This window comes from Pseudophryne corroboree, chromosome 5 (assembly GCF_028390025.1).
Source record: "Pseudophryne corroboree isolate aPseCor3 chromosome 5, aPseCor3.hap2, whole genome shotgun sequence".
In the NCBI taxonomy this organism is placed as follows: Eukaryota; Metazoa; Chordata; class Amphibia; order Anura; family Myobatrachidae; genus Pseudophryne; species Pseudophryne corroboree.
The window spans coordinates 750,924,112-750,942,448 of NC_086448.1; the positions used below are offsets into that span (position 1 = coordinate 750,924,112).

Below are 18,337 nucleotides of genomic sequence, written 5' to 3' on the forward strand. Positions count from 1 at the left end.
TCAGTTCCTATTTTGACATCACAAACACACCCTGCGTTCGCCCAGCCACGCCTGCGTTTTTCCTGGCACCCCTGTGTTTTTTCGAACACTCCCTGAAAACGGTCAGTTGACACCCAGAAATGCCCCTTTCCTGTCAATCACTCTGCGGCCAGCAGTGCGACTGAAAAGCTTTGCTAGTCCTTGTGTGAAACTACACTGTTCGTTGTAATAGTACAACACGCGTGCGCATTGCGCCGCATACGCATGCACAGAAGTGCCGATTTTTTTGCTTGATCGCTGCGCAGCGACCGAAATCTGCTAGCGAACTCGGAATGACCCCCAAAAATCGGTACAAATCCCTTTTTGGCAGGTACAGACCATAAAAAAAGGACTGTACCTGCCAAAAAGGTACAGTTGGAGGGTATGCAACAGGTGATCTCCTGGCATGTCTTGAAGACATTTCTATTTACCTAATGAAATGGGCCACTTCTCCAATGGCTCACTTCTCCATTTTTATCACTGCTTAGTACATGTCCCCCTGCTCGAACGCCATCATTGATAAATGTACCCCTTAAGCCTTCTCAAGAATAGAAACATGGGCAAGTGGAGAGGTTGTCAATAGCAACCAATCTTCTCTCTACTATAAGATATTTGATACCTCTCCCCCCATAACTTAAACATATAACAACAGGAATGAATATGATGCCTAGGCTACGCCCAGTGGGGTACAGTGCTGGTTATTAAACTACACACGTCACGCACTCCTGGTTGTGTCTATGTTGCCTTCGTGCAAAGGACCTGGACGTGACAAAACGAGTGGGCAGGAAACAACTTCCGCCCTTACAGCTCCTAAATTTTTTCTTCGTTCTCCTTTCGTTTGGGGTATTTTTTTTTTTTCTATGCAGCATTGGACGCTTGCCACGCATCGGGCTCGGTGTCTCGCTACGCTCGCCACACTTTTCTATTCCAAATAGAGTGTGACATGGACCCAGGGGGTTATGGGAAAGGTCCTCTGCACGAAGATAATCTAGACGCTACCAGCCAAACATCTGTCACGTCATACAGCAGCGAGTCCCCGCCCCCTGCACTAACGATGCGTTCCATCTGTGCGTGCGTGCCATCCGTGCATTCCATCGGTGAGTGCTTCACACGCAGCTACGCCCATTCCCACCTCTCAGGGAGACAGGCGGACCCACCGTGAAAAGCGGTGCATTGTGGGTGCTCCTTCCTTTCTCCGTCCCCGGCCATCTTGGAGAGACACCTCTGGTGAGTGGGGCTCCGGGTAATGCTGACTGTTCCCCGGGCTCAGGGCCCCGGCGGAGGTCACTGACAGCCCGGGAGGGTAGCGCTGTGTCACCGCCTCCTGACCGTGTGTTTTACTGTCTTGTGCAGGTCCGGGATCCCCGCGCTGCAGTCATGGTGGCCGCCAAGAAGACGGTGAGTGCGGCCTGGCCTCTCACGTGGAGTCCCGGCCGGGTCTGGCTTGCGCCAGCAGGGACTGGCCGGGCGTCTCCAGCGCATCTCCGCTTACTGGGCGCAGATCCCCGCTCATGGGGCCGAGGATGATCTCTACACGTATACATGCCATGTGCCAGTGCGTCAGCTGCCAGCCACCAGCCCCCCACCCCTGCATGCTGGCATAGCTGCAGCAATATCACACACATACACCCCTGCGTGCTGGCATAGCGGTATCATCATCCCTGCATGCTGGCATAGCTTCATCATCATCACACCTACACATACACCCCTGCGTGCTGGCATAGCGGCATCATCATCGCCACATCCCTGCGTGCTGGCATAGCTGCATCATTCTCATCACACCCACACATACATCCCTGCATGCTGGCATAGCTGCATCATTCTCATCACACCTACACATACATCCCTGTGTGCTGGCATAGCTGCATCATTCTCATCACACCTACACATACATCCCTGTGTGCTGGCATAGCTGCATCATTATCATCACACCTACACATACATCCCTGCGTGCTGGCATAGCTGCATCATTCTCATCACACCCACACATACATCCCTGTGTGCTGGCATAGCTGCATCATTCTCATCACACCCACACATACATCCCTGTGTGCTGGCATAGCTGCATCATTATCATCACACCTACACATACATCCCTGCGTGCTGGCATAGCTGCATCATTATCACACCTACACATACATCCCTGCGTGCTGGCATAGCTGCATCATTATCATCACACCTACACATACATCCCTGTGTGCTGGCATAGCTGCATCATTCTCATCACACCCACACATACATCCCTGTGTGCTGGCATAGCTGCATCATTATCATCACACCTACACATACATCCCTGCGTGCTGGCATAGCTGCATCATTATCATCACACCTACACATACATCCCTGTGTGCTGGCATAGCTGCATCATTCTCATCACACCTATACATACATCCCTGCGTGCTGGCATAGCTGCATCATTCTCATCACACCTACACATACATCCCTGTGTGCTGGCATAGCTGCATCATTCTCATCACACCTACACATACATCCCTGTGTGCTGGCATAGCTGCATCATTATCATCACACCTACACATACATCCCTGCGTGCTGGCATAGCTGCATCATTATCATCACACCTACACATACATCCCTGCGTGCTGGCATAGCTGCATCATTATCATCACACCTACACATACATCCCTGTGTGCTGGCATAGCTGCATCATTATCATCACACCTACACATCCATCCCTGCGTGCTGGCATAGCTGCATCATTATCATCACACCTACACATACATCCCTGCGTGCTGGCATAGCTGCATCATTCTCATCACACCTACACATACATCCCTGCGTGCTGGCATAGCTGCATCATTCTCATCACACCTACACATACATCCCTGCGTGCTGGCATAGCTGCATCATTATCATCACACCTACACATACATCCCTGCGTGCTGGCATAGCTGCATCATTATCATCACACCTACACATACATCCCTGCGTGCTGGCATAGCTGCATCATTCTCATCACACCTACACATACATCCCTGTGTGCTGGCATAGCTGCATCATTATCATCACACCTACACATACATCCCTGCGTGCTGGCATAGCTGCATCATTCTCATCACACCTACACATACATCCCTGCGTGCTGGCATAGCTGCATCATTATCATCACACCTACACATACATCCCTGCGTGCTGGCATAGCTGCATCATTATCACACCTACACATACATCCCTGTGTGCTGGCATAGCTGCATCATTATCATCACACCTACACATACATCCCTGCGTGCTGGCATAGCTGCATCATTCTCATCACACCTACACATACATCCCTGTGTGCTGGCATAGCTGCATCATTATCATCACACCTACACATACATCCCTGCGTGCTGGCATAGCTGCATCATTATCACACCTACACATACATCCCTGTGTGCTGGCATAGCTGCATCATTATCATCACACCTACACATACATCCCTGCGTGCTGGCATAGCTGCATCATTATCATCACACCTACACATACATCCCTGCGTGCTGGCATAGCTGCATCATTCTCATCACACCTACACATCCATCCCTGCGTGCTGGCATAGCTGCATCATTATCATCACACCTACACATACACCCCTGCGCGCTGGCATAGCGGCATCATCACACCTACACATCCATCCCTGTGTACTGGCATAGTGGCATCACACCTACACATCCATCCCTGTGTACTGGCATAGTGGCATCACACCTACACATCCATCCCTGTGTACTGGCATAGTGGCATCACACCTACACATCCATCCCTGTGTGCTGGCATAGCTGCATACATATGTCACTGCGTGCCGGCATAGCTGCTCATCACACACACTTGCATACATGCATCCCTGCATGCTGTTATAGCTGCATCATCACACTCTCATACATGTATACCTGCATGTTGGCATAGCTGCATCGTTACACACACGCAGCTGCCAGGCTTGTCACATTGAAAGCTGGTCAGTTCTCCTCCTTTAGCAGATTATACAGTGGTTGGCAGAACCATTAGTTTGATAGTCTGGAGGTTTTTAGCTCTTGGCAACATTGTAGGGGGCTATGTTATATCTCCCAATCTGTATATTATCTCTGCCTCCTGCACACCTTCACCATGCCTCACTTAGCAGGCTAAAACTGACCGTACACTACACTAGAATACAGCCACCTAATGCTGAGTACACACCCATAGAATTGTTGGCCCCATCATCCAAAATCGACTACTGTATAGATGTGTATGCAGGAGAGCTAGCCAATAAATGCTCTTGCAGCGGTTGGATCGGGAGATCGCATCAAATGTGCAATTTAATATATAAACTGGCGACCCCTTCCCCAAATCCCATAGAGGAACCCACACGCAGCTATTTCTAGCTCTCTGTATGGGGGTTAAACTGGGTGCACACTACTTGGGTGATCAGTAATGTGTACCCAGATTGAATGATTACTTGTCAGTCTGTGGCACTGAATGATTGGAGATCAGACCTGTCTAATCCACCCAACCGTCCAGCCAGCTTTGAACTTGGAATGAAGAACGCCTCTATACTTCCTAGTGTACGGAGGCACTTCTTCCTCACAACTGCAATGATGCAGCGTATGGCCATTCATACTTTCGGCACATCCTGTAATTACAGGCAAAGAACAGTTACACTCATTTAGCCCCTATAACTACATGTTTGGTGGTTTGCACCTCTTGGGAACTCTATTCAGACTAGAATTAGCATGACCTGATGGCTTTTTCTGCCAAATGGATAGATTTTTCCTTTGAAAGTTTTTATTAATACTAAATAAAGAGAACATTCCAGGATCAGTATAAATGTTAATTTAAAAACCCGTACTTTAAAGTTTATCACAACTCCTTGTGGTGCGTCTTTAAAAAAAAAAAAATTGTTTTGTATTATAGAAAAAGTCCCTGGAGTCTATTAACTCACGGCTTCAGCTGGTTATGAAAAGTGGTAAATACGTGCTTGGGTACAAGCAGACTCTAAAGAGGATCCGTGAGGGAAAGGCTAAACTGGTCATCCTTGCCAACAACTGCCCAGCTCTGAGGTGAGTTCTCTAGTTCTATAGCCGTTGCATCTTGCCCACAATGTGTTGTGCGGGTATTCTCTGAGCTATAGATGGTTGTTACACCTTTTGCTAGTTAATAAGCGATGGTTTGCCACCGATTGGTACTCAGTGATTTTTTTTGTGTTGCTCATGCAGCAAGAACTAAGCTTAGTGCAGTCACCCGCTTTGTAGGACAAGTAGGTACGTCCGTTACCCTGTGAGGTTCCATCGGAACCTTTTGTGCTTATATTATTTGTGTGATCTGTGCAGGAACCTCCTGCTTATTTCTATCTGCCCCTTGTTGATGTATGTTGGACATACTACTTTCAATCTACTTATATTATAAAATCAAAGGTTTATTATTTCTAAAGGAGCATGCCATTAATACCCCTTTCACACCGCAGCTATAACCCGGTAAATTGCTGTTTTTGAAGCCTTCCAAAACGGTTCTAGCTGCTGTGTGAAAGGGCCACTTTGAATTTACTGGTTACAGATTACTGGTATTTTAAAACTGTTAAAAAGCAGGGTCCTACACGGTTCAGACCCATTTCATTATGCAATGTGAGAGGCTCAGAAACGGTATTTCCAAACCACAGAAGGTGATAGGCTGTCTCCATGCGTGATGTCACCAGGCAGAAGCAGGAAATAAACTGGAGGAAACACATGAGAGTGAAGAAGCATTTTATTATACAGAATACAGTTTAAAATGGCAAATTGGAGTGATGAGGAGGTTAGGGAGCTGCTTAGGATCAGAGGGGATGAAGAAATTGCTAGACAAATCACTGGGACAGTGAAGGATGCAGTAATCTACAAAACCATGGTAAAGATGCTTGAAGCTGCTGGGTTCCATCATACGACTAGCCAAATTATTAATAATTAGTTAATAATTATTAATAATGCGTGGGCCAGAAAAGTCCATTTACAATGACAACCACTGTTTTCTATGGGTGAAACGGGTTCAGTGTGAAAGGTACCAAAACGGTAATGAAACAGTAATATACCAGTTACAACATGTGATGTGAAGGGGGTTTAACTGCTCAGAACCGTTTTAAGAACCGGGTTTGCGATGTGAAAGCAGCATAAGATAGTTAATGGTACACTTCCATAAACCGCTTGACATCCGCTCATTCACAGAGTGCTCAATTCTGATTCAGTACTTCATAAAATAATAGATGTCTTACTGGCTCACTTAAAGGGATCCGGTCTGAAGATTGACGCTGTTTAGGTCGACGCGAGTTTCTTTTTTTTTTTTTTTTTTTTCTTCATACTTAACGATCCACGTGGACTACGATTGGAACAGTAATCTGTACCGGGCGAAGCGGAGCGAGGCACCTTGCCCGAAGCATGGCGAGCGAACACTGTGCACTAATTGGGGTTCCCGGTCACTCAGAAGAAAACGACACCAAAAAAAAAACCTCATGTTGACCTAGCACATGTCGACCTAGAAACCCTGTCGACCTAACGATTCACACCCCACTTAAAGGGAGGCTAAAATCCCTGTAGTAGATTATAAACTTCTAATTAAAGTTTAAATAGTGAAAGACTAGATCCTGTGACCTGAACTGATGCTACACCATGTGGGGCATCTGTGTTCTCCCCAGAAAATGTTGCCAGCCAGCTGACATTAAGGAGTTGTGTGGGAGTAGTATAATACTTTGCAATAAGGAAAAATGTTCAAATTGTTACATTTGTTTTGCACTTGAGACAATAATGCTTAAAGACTCCTGTAAATATTGCCCTCCTGCTGGCTGGATGCTAATATAGGCCCAAATGTATTAAGCCTTAAAAAGTGAGTGGTGATAAAGGGCCAGATGTACTAAGCCTTAAAGTGATAAAGTGGAGAGTGATAAACTACCAGCCAACCCGCTCCTGTCATCAAACGCAGCCTGTAACTTGGCAGTTAGGACCTGATTGACTGGTACTTTAGCACTCTCCACTTTATCACTCTTTAATGCTTAGTACATCTGGTCCAAAGAGTGGTAAAGGACCAGCCAACCAGCTCCTGTCACAGCCTGTGATATGACGGGCGCTGATTGGTTGGTCATTTTATTACTCTATCTCCACTTTACCACTTTAGGCTTAATACATTTGGGCCGTTGTTGTGTCCAGCAGTGCATGTTGAGATGGTGCTGCACCTGCGAACACCGTGCGCATCTGTGATGTTCCCACTGTCCAAGCCGCAACCTCCCTAATAAAGACCGTGGAGGGATCTCTGCTATTGTGCCTGTCATAGTTATGTAGTGTAAGTGCAGCTCTGCTCTTGTCCATGAAACTCCTGGAGCAGGATAGTGCTGGGTGGCAATATAAAAAGAAAAGCCCAGTATAGTGGCAGTACAATTTATCTTAGGTGGTGGTGATGTCCAAGGGCTAGGTAGCCCAAATACAGATTTGTTTATTACCTGTAATTAGAGAAGAGATTGAAGTAGTTGGGGGATATTCAATTGTTAGGAAAAAACAGACACCCAACTGACTTTTCAAACAATTGAATTCTCCCCGTTGAGTATTATTGGTTGGCACAGGGTTTCTCAATCCTGGTCCTCATGGCCCACTCGGTCCCACAGTGTTTCTTCACTACAGGTGAGTGAGTCAAACTGACTTAAGTAATAAGCCACCTGTTCTCATGTATGGACAGCCCAAGTACTTAGACTGAGTGGGCTGTGAGGACTGGGTTAGGGTGACATTATAGTTAAAGGTAATAAACAGTTCTCCTTTTTAATGGCTGAAGTTTTTGTTTTGTATTCCCGCAAAACACTATATAAAGAGGCCATTTTCATTATTAGCTATGTGCCACATGTGGTTCACAGCACCGTACAGAGGAAATGGCAAGACCGTACATAACACAGTTCAAGACCGAAAACAGTACCATACAGTGTACAGTAGCACAGCTGCAGACATAAGGAGGAATATCCAGCGCAGACTGAAACCTGTACCCCTAGGCTTGGGCGCAGATACCAGGTTCTAGAGACACCTGAAAGAGGTGCAAAATGAGGACAAAGAAGGGTGGGGTCCGGAAGCTGAGATCAACAGGGTGAAGAGTGTAACTGATGAGCAAGAGTAGTGTGTGACGGGACAGCAGGGTAGAGAGCCTGCTCCTAGGACCTTATATGCTAACGAGCAAGGGGAGACAAACATGACACAGGAAGTGAGTGTAGGGGAACAGAGGTCGGGGAGCAAGAGGGAAAGATGGAGGATGAGGTAAAGCCGTGGACTGCTATGTGTTCATGAACAGGCGGGTTTCCAGCGCATGTTTGAAGGCGTGCAGATGGGATTGTTAACACATTCAAGCCCAGATGTGAGGCTTTTATTTAGTAGCCTTTAGTGACTCACTGCAGTGCCTGAACAAAGCCTTCATACCCACATTCTTGTAACCTCTTCTATTAGTACTTGGCGGGGATATGGGGTTAGCGCTTGTGAAGGTGCTCTAGGATTAATGAGAACCTAATGCAGTGGGTACACAGTATTTGGTGATTCCACTTGATATAAAACACTGTTGTCTATAGGGGAAGGTGTATATAATTGTAGTTTGAGATTTATGCTATGCAGCTGTTGCAGGCTACTTTGGTTTGCTCAGGAAGTCTGATAACCTGAAATAATTATGTATATTAATGTTTCTCTGACGTCCTAGTGGATGCTGGGAACTCCGTAAGGACCATGGGGAATAGCGGCTCCGCAGGAGACTGGGCACAAAAGTAAAGCTTTAGGACTACCTGGTGTGCACTGGCTCCTCCCCCTATGACCCTCCTCCAAGCCTCAGTTAGATTTTTGTGCCCGGCCGAGAAGGGTGCACACTAGGGGCTCTCCTGAGCTTCTTAGTGAAAGTTTAGTTTTAGGTTTTTTATTTTCAGTGAGACCTGCTGGCAACAGGCTCACTGCATCGAGGGACTAAGGGGAGAAGAAGCGAACTCACCTGCGTGCAGAGTGGATTGGGCTTCTTAGGCTACTGGGCACCATTAGCTCCAGAGGGACCGAACACAGGCCCAGCCTCGGAGCTCGGTCCCAGAGCCGCGCCGCCGGCCCCCTTACAGAGCCAGAAGCAAGAAGAGGTCCGGAAAAATCGGCGGCAGAAGACATCCTGTCTTCACCAAGGTAGCGCACAGCACTGCAGCTGTGCGCCATTGCTCCTCAGCACACTTCGGTCACTGAGGGTGCAGGGCGCTAGGGGGGGGGGCGCCCTGAGCAGCAATAAAAACACCTTGGCTGGCGAAAATACAAAACACATAGCCCCCAGGGCTATATGGATGAATTTTAACCCCTGCCAGATTCCACAAAAAAACGGGAGAAAAGGCCGCCGAGAAGGGGGCGGAGCCTATCTCCTCAGCACACTGGCGCCATTTTCTCTCACAGCTCCGTTGGAGGGAAGCTCCCTGGCTCTCCCCTGCAGTTACTACACTACAGAAAGGGGTTAAAAAAGAGAGGGGGGCACTAATTAGGCGCAGTATAACAATACAGCAGCTATAAGGGGAAAAACACTTATATAAGGTTATCCCTGTGTGTGTGTGTGTGTGTATATGTATGTATGTATGTATGTATGTATATATATATATATATATATATATATATATATATATATATATATATATAATATGCGCTAGCGCTCTGGTGTGTGCTGTGGCATACTCTCCCTCTGTCTCCCCAAAGGGCTAGTGGGGTCCTGTCCTCTATCAGAGCATTCCCTGTGTGTGTGCTGTCGGTACGTTGTGTCGACATGTATGAGGAGGAAAATGAGGTGGAGGCTGAGCAAATTGCCTGTAACAGAGATGTCACCCCCTAGGGAGTCGACACCTGAGTGGATGAGCTTATGGAAGGAATATGTGACAGTGTCAGCTCTTTACAAAAGATTGATGACATGAGACAGCCGGCGACTCAGCCTGTGCCTGTCCAGGTGTCTCAAAAGCCATCTGGGGCTCTAAAACGCCCGTTACCGCAGATGGCAGATACAGACGCCGACACGGATACTGACTCCAGTGTCGACGATTAAGAGACGAATGTGACTTCCAGTAGGGCCACACGTTACATGACTGAGGCTATGGAAAATGTTTTTACACATTTCTGATAATACCAGTACCACTAAAAAGGGTATTATGTTGGGTGAGAAAAAACTGCCTGTAGTTTTTCCTGCATCTGAGGAATTAAATGAAGTGTGTGATGATGCGTGGGTTTCCCCCGATAAAAACTGTTAATTCCTAAAAAGTTATTAGCATCATACCCCTTCCCGCCAGAGGATAGGGCACGTTGGGAAACACCCCTTAGGGTGAATAAAGCGCTCACACGCTTGTCTAAACAGGTGGCACTACCGTCCCCGGATACGGCCTCCCTTAAGGAACCTGCTGACAGAAAGCAGTAAAATATCCTAAAATGTATATACACTCACACGGGTGTGATACTGCGACCAGCAATCGCCTCAGCCTGGATGTGCAGTGCTGGGGTGGTGCTGGGGTGGCTTGGTCGGATTCCCTGACTGACAATATTGATACCCTAGATAGGGACAGTATATTACTAACTATAGAGCATTTAAAAGATGCATTTCTATATATGCGTGATGCACAGAGGGATATTTGCCGACTGGCATCAAGAGTAAGTGCGCTGTCCATTTCTGCCAGAAGAGGGTTATGGACAAGACAGTGGTCAGGTGATGCTGATTCCAAAAGGCATATGGAAGTATCGCCTTATAAAAGGGAGGAGTTATTTGGGGTAGGTCTAACAGACCTGGTGGCCACGGCAACGGCTGGAAAATCCACATTTTTACCCCAGGTAGCTTCTCAACCTAAGAAGACGCCGTATTATCAGGCGCAGTCCTTTCGGCCCCATAAGGGCAAGCGGGCAAAAGGCGCCTCATTTCTGCCCCGTGGCAGAGGGAGAGGAAAAAGGCTGCAGCAAACAGCCAATTCCCAGGAACAAAAGCCCTCTCCCGCCTCCGCAAAGTCCTCAGCATGACGCTGGGGCTTTACAAGCGGACTCAGGCACGGTGGGGGCCCGTCTCAAGAAATTCGAGACGTCTCCCCCTCGCCGTTTCATAAAGTCTGCTTTACCGACGTCTCCCTCAGACAGGGAGACAGTATTGCAAGCCATTCACAGGCTGTATTCCCAGCAGGTGATAATCAAGGTACCCCTCCTGCAACAGGGAAAGGGGTACTATTCCACACTATTTGTGGTACCGAAGCCGGACGGCTCGGTGAGACCAATTTTAAATCTAAAATCCTTGAACACTTACATACAAAGGTTCAAATTCAAGATGGAGTCACTCAGAGCAGTGATTGCAAACCTGGAAGAAGGGGACTATATGGTCTCTCTGGACATCAAAGATGCTTACCTACATGTCCTAATTTACCCTTCTCCAAGGGTACCTCAGGTTTGTGGTACAGAACTGTCACTATCAGTTTCAGACGCTGCCGTTTGGATTGTCCACGGCACCCCGGGTCTTTACCAAGGTAATGGCCGAAATGATGATACTCCTTCGAAAGAAGGGAGTTTTAGTTATCCCTTACTTGGACGATCTCCTGATAAGGGCAAGATCCAGGGAACAGTTGGAAGTCGGGGTAGCACTATCTCAGATAGTGCTGCGGCAGCACGGTTGGATTCTCAATATTCCAAAATCGCAGCTGATCCCGACGACACGCCTTCTATTCCTAGGGATGATCCTGGACACAGTCCAGAAAAAGGTGTTTTCTCCCGGAGGAGAAAGTCAGGGAGTTATCCGAACTAGTCAGAAACCTCCTAAAACCAGGCCAAGTGTCAGTGCATCAGTGCACAAGGGTCCTGGGAAAAATGGTGGCTTCCTACGAAGCCATTCCATTCGGCAGATTCCACGCAAGAACTTTCCAGTGGGACCTGCTGGACAAATGGTCCGGATCGCATCTTCAGATGCATCAGCGGATAACCCTGTCACCAAAGACAAGGGTGTCTCTCCTGTGGTGGTTGCAGAGTGCTCATCTTCTAGAGGGCCGCAGATTCGGCATTCAGGACTGGGTCCTGGTGACCACGGATGCCAGCCTGCGAGGCTGGGGAGCAGTCACACAGGGAAGAAATTTCCAGGGCTTGTGGTCAAGCCTGGAGACATCACTTCACATAAATATTTTGGAGCTAAGGGCCATTTACAATGCCCTAAGCCAAGCAAGACCTCTGCTTCAAGGTCAGCCGGTGCTGATCCAGTCGGACAACATCATGGCAGTCGCCCACGTAAACAGACAGGGCGGCACAAGAAGCAGGAGGGCAATGGCAGAAGCTGCAAGGATTTTTCGCTGGGCGGAAAATCATGTGATAGCACTGTCAGCAGGGTTCATTCCGGGAGTGGACAACTGGGAAGCAGACTTCCTCAGCAGGCACGACCTCCACCCGGGAGAGTGGGGACTTCACCCAGAAGTCTTCCACATGATTGTAAACCATTGGAAAAAAACCAAAGGTGGACATGATGGCGTCCCGCCTAAACAAAAAATTGGACAGGTATTGCGCCAGGTCAAGGGACCCTCAGGCAATAGCTGTGGACGCTCTGGTAACACCGTGGGTGTACCAGTCAGTGTATGTGTTCCCTCCTCTTCCTCTCATACCAAAAGTACTGAGAATTATAAGACGGAGGGGAGTAAGAACTATACTCGTGGCTCCGGATTGGCCAAGAAGGACTTGGTACCCGGAACTTCCAAGAGATGCTCACGGAGGACCCGTGGCCTCTACCTCTAAGAAGGGCCCTGCTCCAGCTAGGACCCTGTCTATTCCAAGACTTACCGCGGCTGCGTTTGACGGCAGGGCGGTTGAACGCTGGATCCTGAAGGAAAAAGGCATTCCGGATGAAGGCATCCCTACCCTGGTCAAGCCAGGAAGGATGTAACCGCAAAGCATTATCACCGCATTTGGCGAAAATATGTTGCGTGGTGCGAGGCCAGTAAGGCCCCGATGGAGGAATTTCAACTAGGTCGATTCCTGCATTTCCTGTAAACAGGAGTGTCTATGGGCCTAAAATTGGGGTCCATTAAGGTTCAAATTTCGGCCCTGTCAATTTTCTTCCAGAAAGAACTAGCTTCACTACCTGAAGTTCAGACGTCTGTAAAAGGGGTACTGCATATACAGCCTCCTTTTGTGCCTCCAGTGGCACCTTAGGATCTCAATGTAGTTTTGGGGTTCCTAAAGTCACATTGGTTTGAACCACTTGAATCTGTGGAGTTAAAATATCTCACATGGAAAGTGGTCATGTTGTTGGCCCTGGCCTCGGCCAGGCACGTGTCAGAATTGGCGGGCTTTATCCTGTAAAAGCCCTTATCTGATCTTCCATTCAGACAGGGCGGAATTGAGGACTCGTCCTCATTTTCTCCCTAAGGTGGTTTCAGTGTTTCATCTGAACCAACCTATTGTGGTACCTGCGGCTACTAGTGACTTGGAGGACTCCAAGTTGTTGGACGTAGTCAGGGCCTTGAAAATATGTTTCCAGGACGGCTGGAGTCAGGAAATCTGACTCGCTGTTTATCCTGTATGCACCCAACAAGCTGGGTGCTCCTGCTTCTAAGCAGACTATTGCTCGTTGGATTTGTAGTACAATTCAGCTTGCACATTCTGTGGCAGGCCTGCCACAGCCAAAATCTGTAAAAGCCCATTCCACAAGGAAGGTGGGCTCATCTTGGGCGGCTGCCCGAGGGGTCTCGGCGTTAGAACTTTGCCGAGCAGCTACTTGGTCAGGGGCAAACACGTTTGCTAAATTCTACAAATTTGATACCCTGGCTGAGGAGGACCTGGAGTTCTCTCATTCGGTGCTGCAGAGTCATCCGCACTCTCCCGCCCGTTTGGGAGCTTTGGTATAATCCCCATGGTCCTTACGGAGTTCCCAGCATCCACTAGGACGTCAGAGAAAATAAGAATTTACTTACCGATAATTCTATTTCTCGTAGTCCGTAGTGGATGCTGGGCGCCCATCCCAAGTGCGGATTGTCTGCAATACTTGTACATAGTTATTGTTACAAAAATCGGGTTATTATTGTTGTGAGCCATCTTTTCAGAGGCTCTGTTATCATGCTGTTAACTGGGTTCAGATCACAGGTTGTACGGTGTGATTGGTGTGGCTGGTATGAGTCTTACCCGGGATTCAAAATCCTTCCTTATTGTGTACGCTCGTCCGGGGACACAGTATCCTAACTGAGGCTTGGAGGAGGGTCATAGGGGGAGGAGCCAGTGCGCACCAGGTAGTCCTAAAGCTTTACTTTTGTGCCCAGTCTCCTGCGGAGCCGCTATTCCCCATGGTCCTTACGGAGTTCCCAGCATCCACTACGGACTACGAGAAATAGAATTATCGGTAAGTAAATTCTTATTTTAGCAATGTTATTTAGGATAATGTATTTTACCTTAGTTTGGGGTTTTTCCTGTGTGTTTGACAAGTGGCAGGAACAGAAACATACTGTAACATAACTGTAAAGAAGGCTGGATGTGTACGTTCCATGTTGCTACAACACTTCTTTTCAATGAGGTCCTTGAATGTGACCATCGTTTGCTCCTCCATTCACCTGTCAGACTATTATATTGTGCACATACCCTCTCCCAGGTTCTATAGTTAGTGTCTGGCTTTTTGTAGATCTGTCATGGCCAACTTCTTTTCAGCAGAGATTTTTGGCCTTATGCCTTGGGTGCAGTGTGTGTTGTTGTTGTTGTTGTTGTTGTTGTTGTTTGTTTTTTTAAGAACTTTATTCTAGTTTAAGGGGCCCCACACAGGGCACAATATAGCTGCCGATCAGACGAATTGGAACAATATAGCAGCTATATCGTTCCGTGAGTGGGCATGATGTGGTCCGCTGCGCCGTGGGGTCGTCGGCCTGCATCACTGCTTTTTCAGCCTGTTCAAAAGATCAGCCACTCAGGTGGTCAATCCCATGCAGCGCTATGCGTAGGAGGGCCGGCATAGCGGGCGATCGGGCACCGGATCGTCACGTGTGTGGGGACCGTCCGCTATATATCGGCAGTCGTACGCTCCGTCGCTTCGTGTGTCGGCCCCTTAAGGCAGTTCTCGCTTTCTACTATGTTTGCGTAATGAGAAGGCTGTGACTGACATTTGGAGGTCCTCTCTTTAGGAGTGTGTTAATCTTGAAGTCTTTTTACCATTGAAATATTGTAAGATAAAACGTCTCATTGCGAATTATGTATTCCACAGAAAGTCAGAGATTGAATACTATGCAATGTTGGCAAAGACTGGAGTCCACCACTACAGCGGCAACAACATTGAACTTGGTACAGCCTGCGGTAAATACTACAGAGTGTGCACACTGGCCATCATTGATCCAGGTAAATACATGGCAGATGCTTCTCTACAGTTGCTGCCTCCACCACAGTGGTGTGTGGTGATAGAGCCCGTGCGAATATATTCTCGCTGGATTGGTCTGTCTGTGATCAGCTCCGGGCTAGACATTCGCTAGAGTAAAACTAGGCCGTGTCCTCAGTACTGGCCCATTATCCAGTTCTGATGCTTAAAGGCTAGTTACACTTTGTGTCAGTATGGTATATAGGGGTCTATTTACTAAGCCTCAGATGGAGATAAAGTACCAGCCAATCAGCTCCTAACTGCCATTTTTCAAACAGTCTGTGGCATGTCAGGAGCCGATTGGTTGGTACTTTATCTCCGTCGACTTTATCTCCATCCAAGGCTTGGTAAATAGACCCCACAGAAGTGCATGGGCTGTACTAGCTTGGTATGTACATAGTAGCCATCACTTCATCATTGATCATGTGTTGCAGAACCTTGCTGTGCCTGACCCTCCATGTAACAAATCCTAGAGTACTAGTCATGCTGGCAGCCTAGACCTAGTCTCTGCTTTGCAATATACGTTCTCGCAAACCATTCTATCTTACTGAATGTTTTTTTTTTTTAGATAATTGGACAACCGCTAAAGAGCATTCAGTCCTTTTTACTTTTGATATTTCTCATCAAAGTGATATTTCATGCACTTCTGCAAAGTGCATGAAATATCTTGATGGAAATGAGCCCTAAGGTCACAATCTTTGCAACATTTGACTATTGGAAAAATGTATAATTCTAGAAGGCTGAATTTCCATGGGGAGATGAACAGTGCATCCTTTCATGTCCTATCTGCCTGTGTGAGGGGCGCAGTTATCCGGCATTGCTGTCTTGCACCTCTAGAGCAGTGGTGCACAAACTGCGTCCTCAGTACCCCAAACAGTTCATGCTTTCCAGGTGACCAGTGGGTCTTTAAACGATCTTACTTGGTAACCTCTCTGTACACCTGCTATGTGACCTGGGAATTGTGACCTGTTTGGGATCCTGAGCACAGAGTTTGAAAACCACTACTCTAAGGCCGTGTCTAGGTGACGAAGCTGCCTTAGCATCGTTTGTATGCTCGTTCTGGGTGATCTGGTTTCTTCCCACAGTCCAAAAAGCATCAGCGAGATTAATACCGCTTTCACATCGCAAACCCAGGTTGGAAACTGCTTGTGAACCTGGGTCCGTGCAGTCTCAGACCCTTTCACATTGTAGTTTCAACCTGGGTTATTCCCGTGGTGGTGCCTTTTCACACTGAACCTGGGTCACCTATATCAAACACTGTGATGTCATTAAAAATGGACTTTTCAACGACCTGGGTTATTCACTTTGGCACTTTCACATTGTACCTCAACCAGAGTTATTTTGGCGATGTGAAGGGGTATTATTGGCTTCTGTAGCAGAGCCACCCTGCATGGTAGAGCTTATAACATACAGGAGGAGCATTTGAGGTGTAATAAATTATAATTGTTACAATAGTTCTTTATGCTAGTTAAAGTGCATCAGGTTTGGGGGGCTGATCTAATACTGTGAGCACAACCCATATAAGAAATATGGTGTGACTGTACAGACCCCTAAATAAGATGCATACTATCTCACATCTGTTTAATATCTATTCTGTAACGTGAATGTTTTATTTACATTGGATTTCTTTCTTGCAGGTGACTCTGACATCATTAGAAGCATGCCAGAACAACAGCCCACTGAGAAGTAAATTCCTATACCAAACTGTTAATAAATGACTGGTTTCCCACTCGAGTCTCCTGTGTGTGTTGGCTTGTGATTTGCTTCCAATGTTTATTGCTGCTGTAAGGAACCTTTAACAGATTTCTTTTTGCTCCGTTACATCTATCACATGTACTTGGTGTCACAAGTCATCACCTGAGGCATATGACTGCGTGTAGCGGTCTTGCTTCATACTGTTCTCCCTGAGTTTGCCCTTTTATATTAAGATTATCAGACTGGTGATGTTTGAAATAAACTGGCTCAGAAATTACAGAACCTGGAGCCCTTTAGAAATGTTTGATCTTTATCACCAAACACAAACTTTGTCCCCTTGAGCCTTTCAGACCAGTGTATAGGTGAAAATCAATGGTTCATGGGCATCTGATGTTGGGGGGGAGTTAATGTCTCAAACCTGCAGATCATCCTTACATTGTTCTCTCATTACAGAACAATTACTGTCAGCACTTGTCCCCCACTGCAGAGCTTTGTGTGTAGCAGAGTGACCAGTATGAGGAATTCATATTTTGGTTAAACAATATTAGGGCAGTACGGATGGTGTAATGGTTAGCATTACTGCCTCTCAGCACTGAGGTCATGTGTCCAACTCCCACCATGGCCCTAACTGTGTAGAGTTTGTATATTCTCCCCGTACTTGCGTGGGTTTGCCCCAGGTACTCCAGTTTCCTCCCACAATCCAAAAATATGCTGGTAGGTTAATTGGCTCCCAACAAAAATTAACCCTGGTGTTACTTTTTTATGTAAATTGCCTGTCCAGTATTGTGTACACTATTCCTGCATTGTTTATGACTGTGTGCCATATAGCTGCTGTGTGTTTTCCTTTAGTGTATCACACCTTTGCTATCACTATGGCCCTCATTCCGAGTTGAACGCTCGCTAGCTACTTTTTGCAGCCGTGCAAACGCATAGTCACCGCCCACGGGGGAGTGTATTTTCGCTTTGCGAATGTGTGATCGCATGTGCAGCCGAGCGGTACAAACGTTTTTTTGCAGTTTCAGAGTAGGTCTAGACTTAGCCCTTGCGATCACTTCAGCCTGTCCGGTCCTGGAATTGACGTCAGACACCCGCCCTGCAAACACCTGGACACGCCTGCGTTTTCCCTACCACTCCCAGAAAACTATCAGATGACACCCATAAATGCCCTCTTCCTGTTAATCTCCTTGTGATCTGTTGTGCGAATAGATTCGTCCCTAGAAGCAATGCACAGCGACGATGCTGTTTGTACCCGTACGACGCACATGGGCATTGCGGTGCATGTGCAGTAACCTGATCGCTGAGCTGCGAAAATCGGCAGCGTGCGATC

At 47.3% G+C, this 18,337-nt stretch overlaps 1 protein-coding gene and 1 non-coding gene across 2 annotated transcripts; both read left to right on the forward strand.

Annotated features, from left to right (window-relative positions):
- The first annotated feature begins 1,171 nt into the window (after window positions 1-1,171).
- Window positions 1,172-17,049, forward strand: RPL30 (ribosomal protein L30). The gene is made up of 5 exons (XM_063924147.1): window positions 1,172-1,245; window positions 1,372-1,416; window positions 4,900-5,045; window positions 15,169-15,299; window positions 16,953-17,049. Exons 2-5 carry the CDS (start codon window positions 1,396-1,398, stop codon window positions 17,003-17,005), a joined length of 351 nt encoding a protein of 116 aa, XP_063780217.1. The 5' UTR covers window positions 1,172-1,245; window positions 1,372-1,395; the 3' UTR covers window positions 17,006-17,049.
- LOC134931357 (small nucleolar RNA SNORA72) lies at window positions 15,368-15,500 on the forward strand. The gene has a single exon (XR_010179110.1). It is a non-coding gene; the product is annotated as a small nucleolar RNA SNORA72 (small nucleolar RNA).
- Window positions 17,050-18,337: the final 1,288 nt, after the last annotated feature.

Excerpts from the sequence above, each read along its gene's own strand:
- RPL30 (XM_063924147.1), top strand. The coding sequence starts at position 1,396 with ATGGTGGCCGCCAAGAAGACG. Across the intron at positions 5,046-15,168 it reads AACAACTGCCCAGCTCTGAG|AAAGTCAGAGATTGAATACT; the intron begins GTGAGTTCTCTA and ends TGTATTCCACAG. Across the intron at positions 15,300-16,952 it reads ACTGGCCATCATTGATCCAG|GTGACTCTGACATCATTAGA; the intron begins GTAAATACATGG and ends TCTTTCTTGCAG.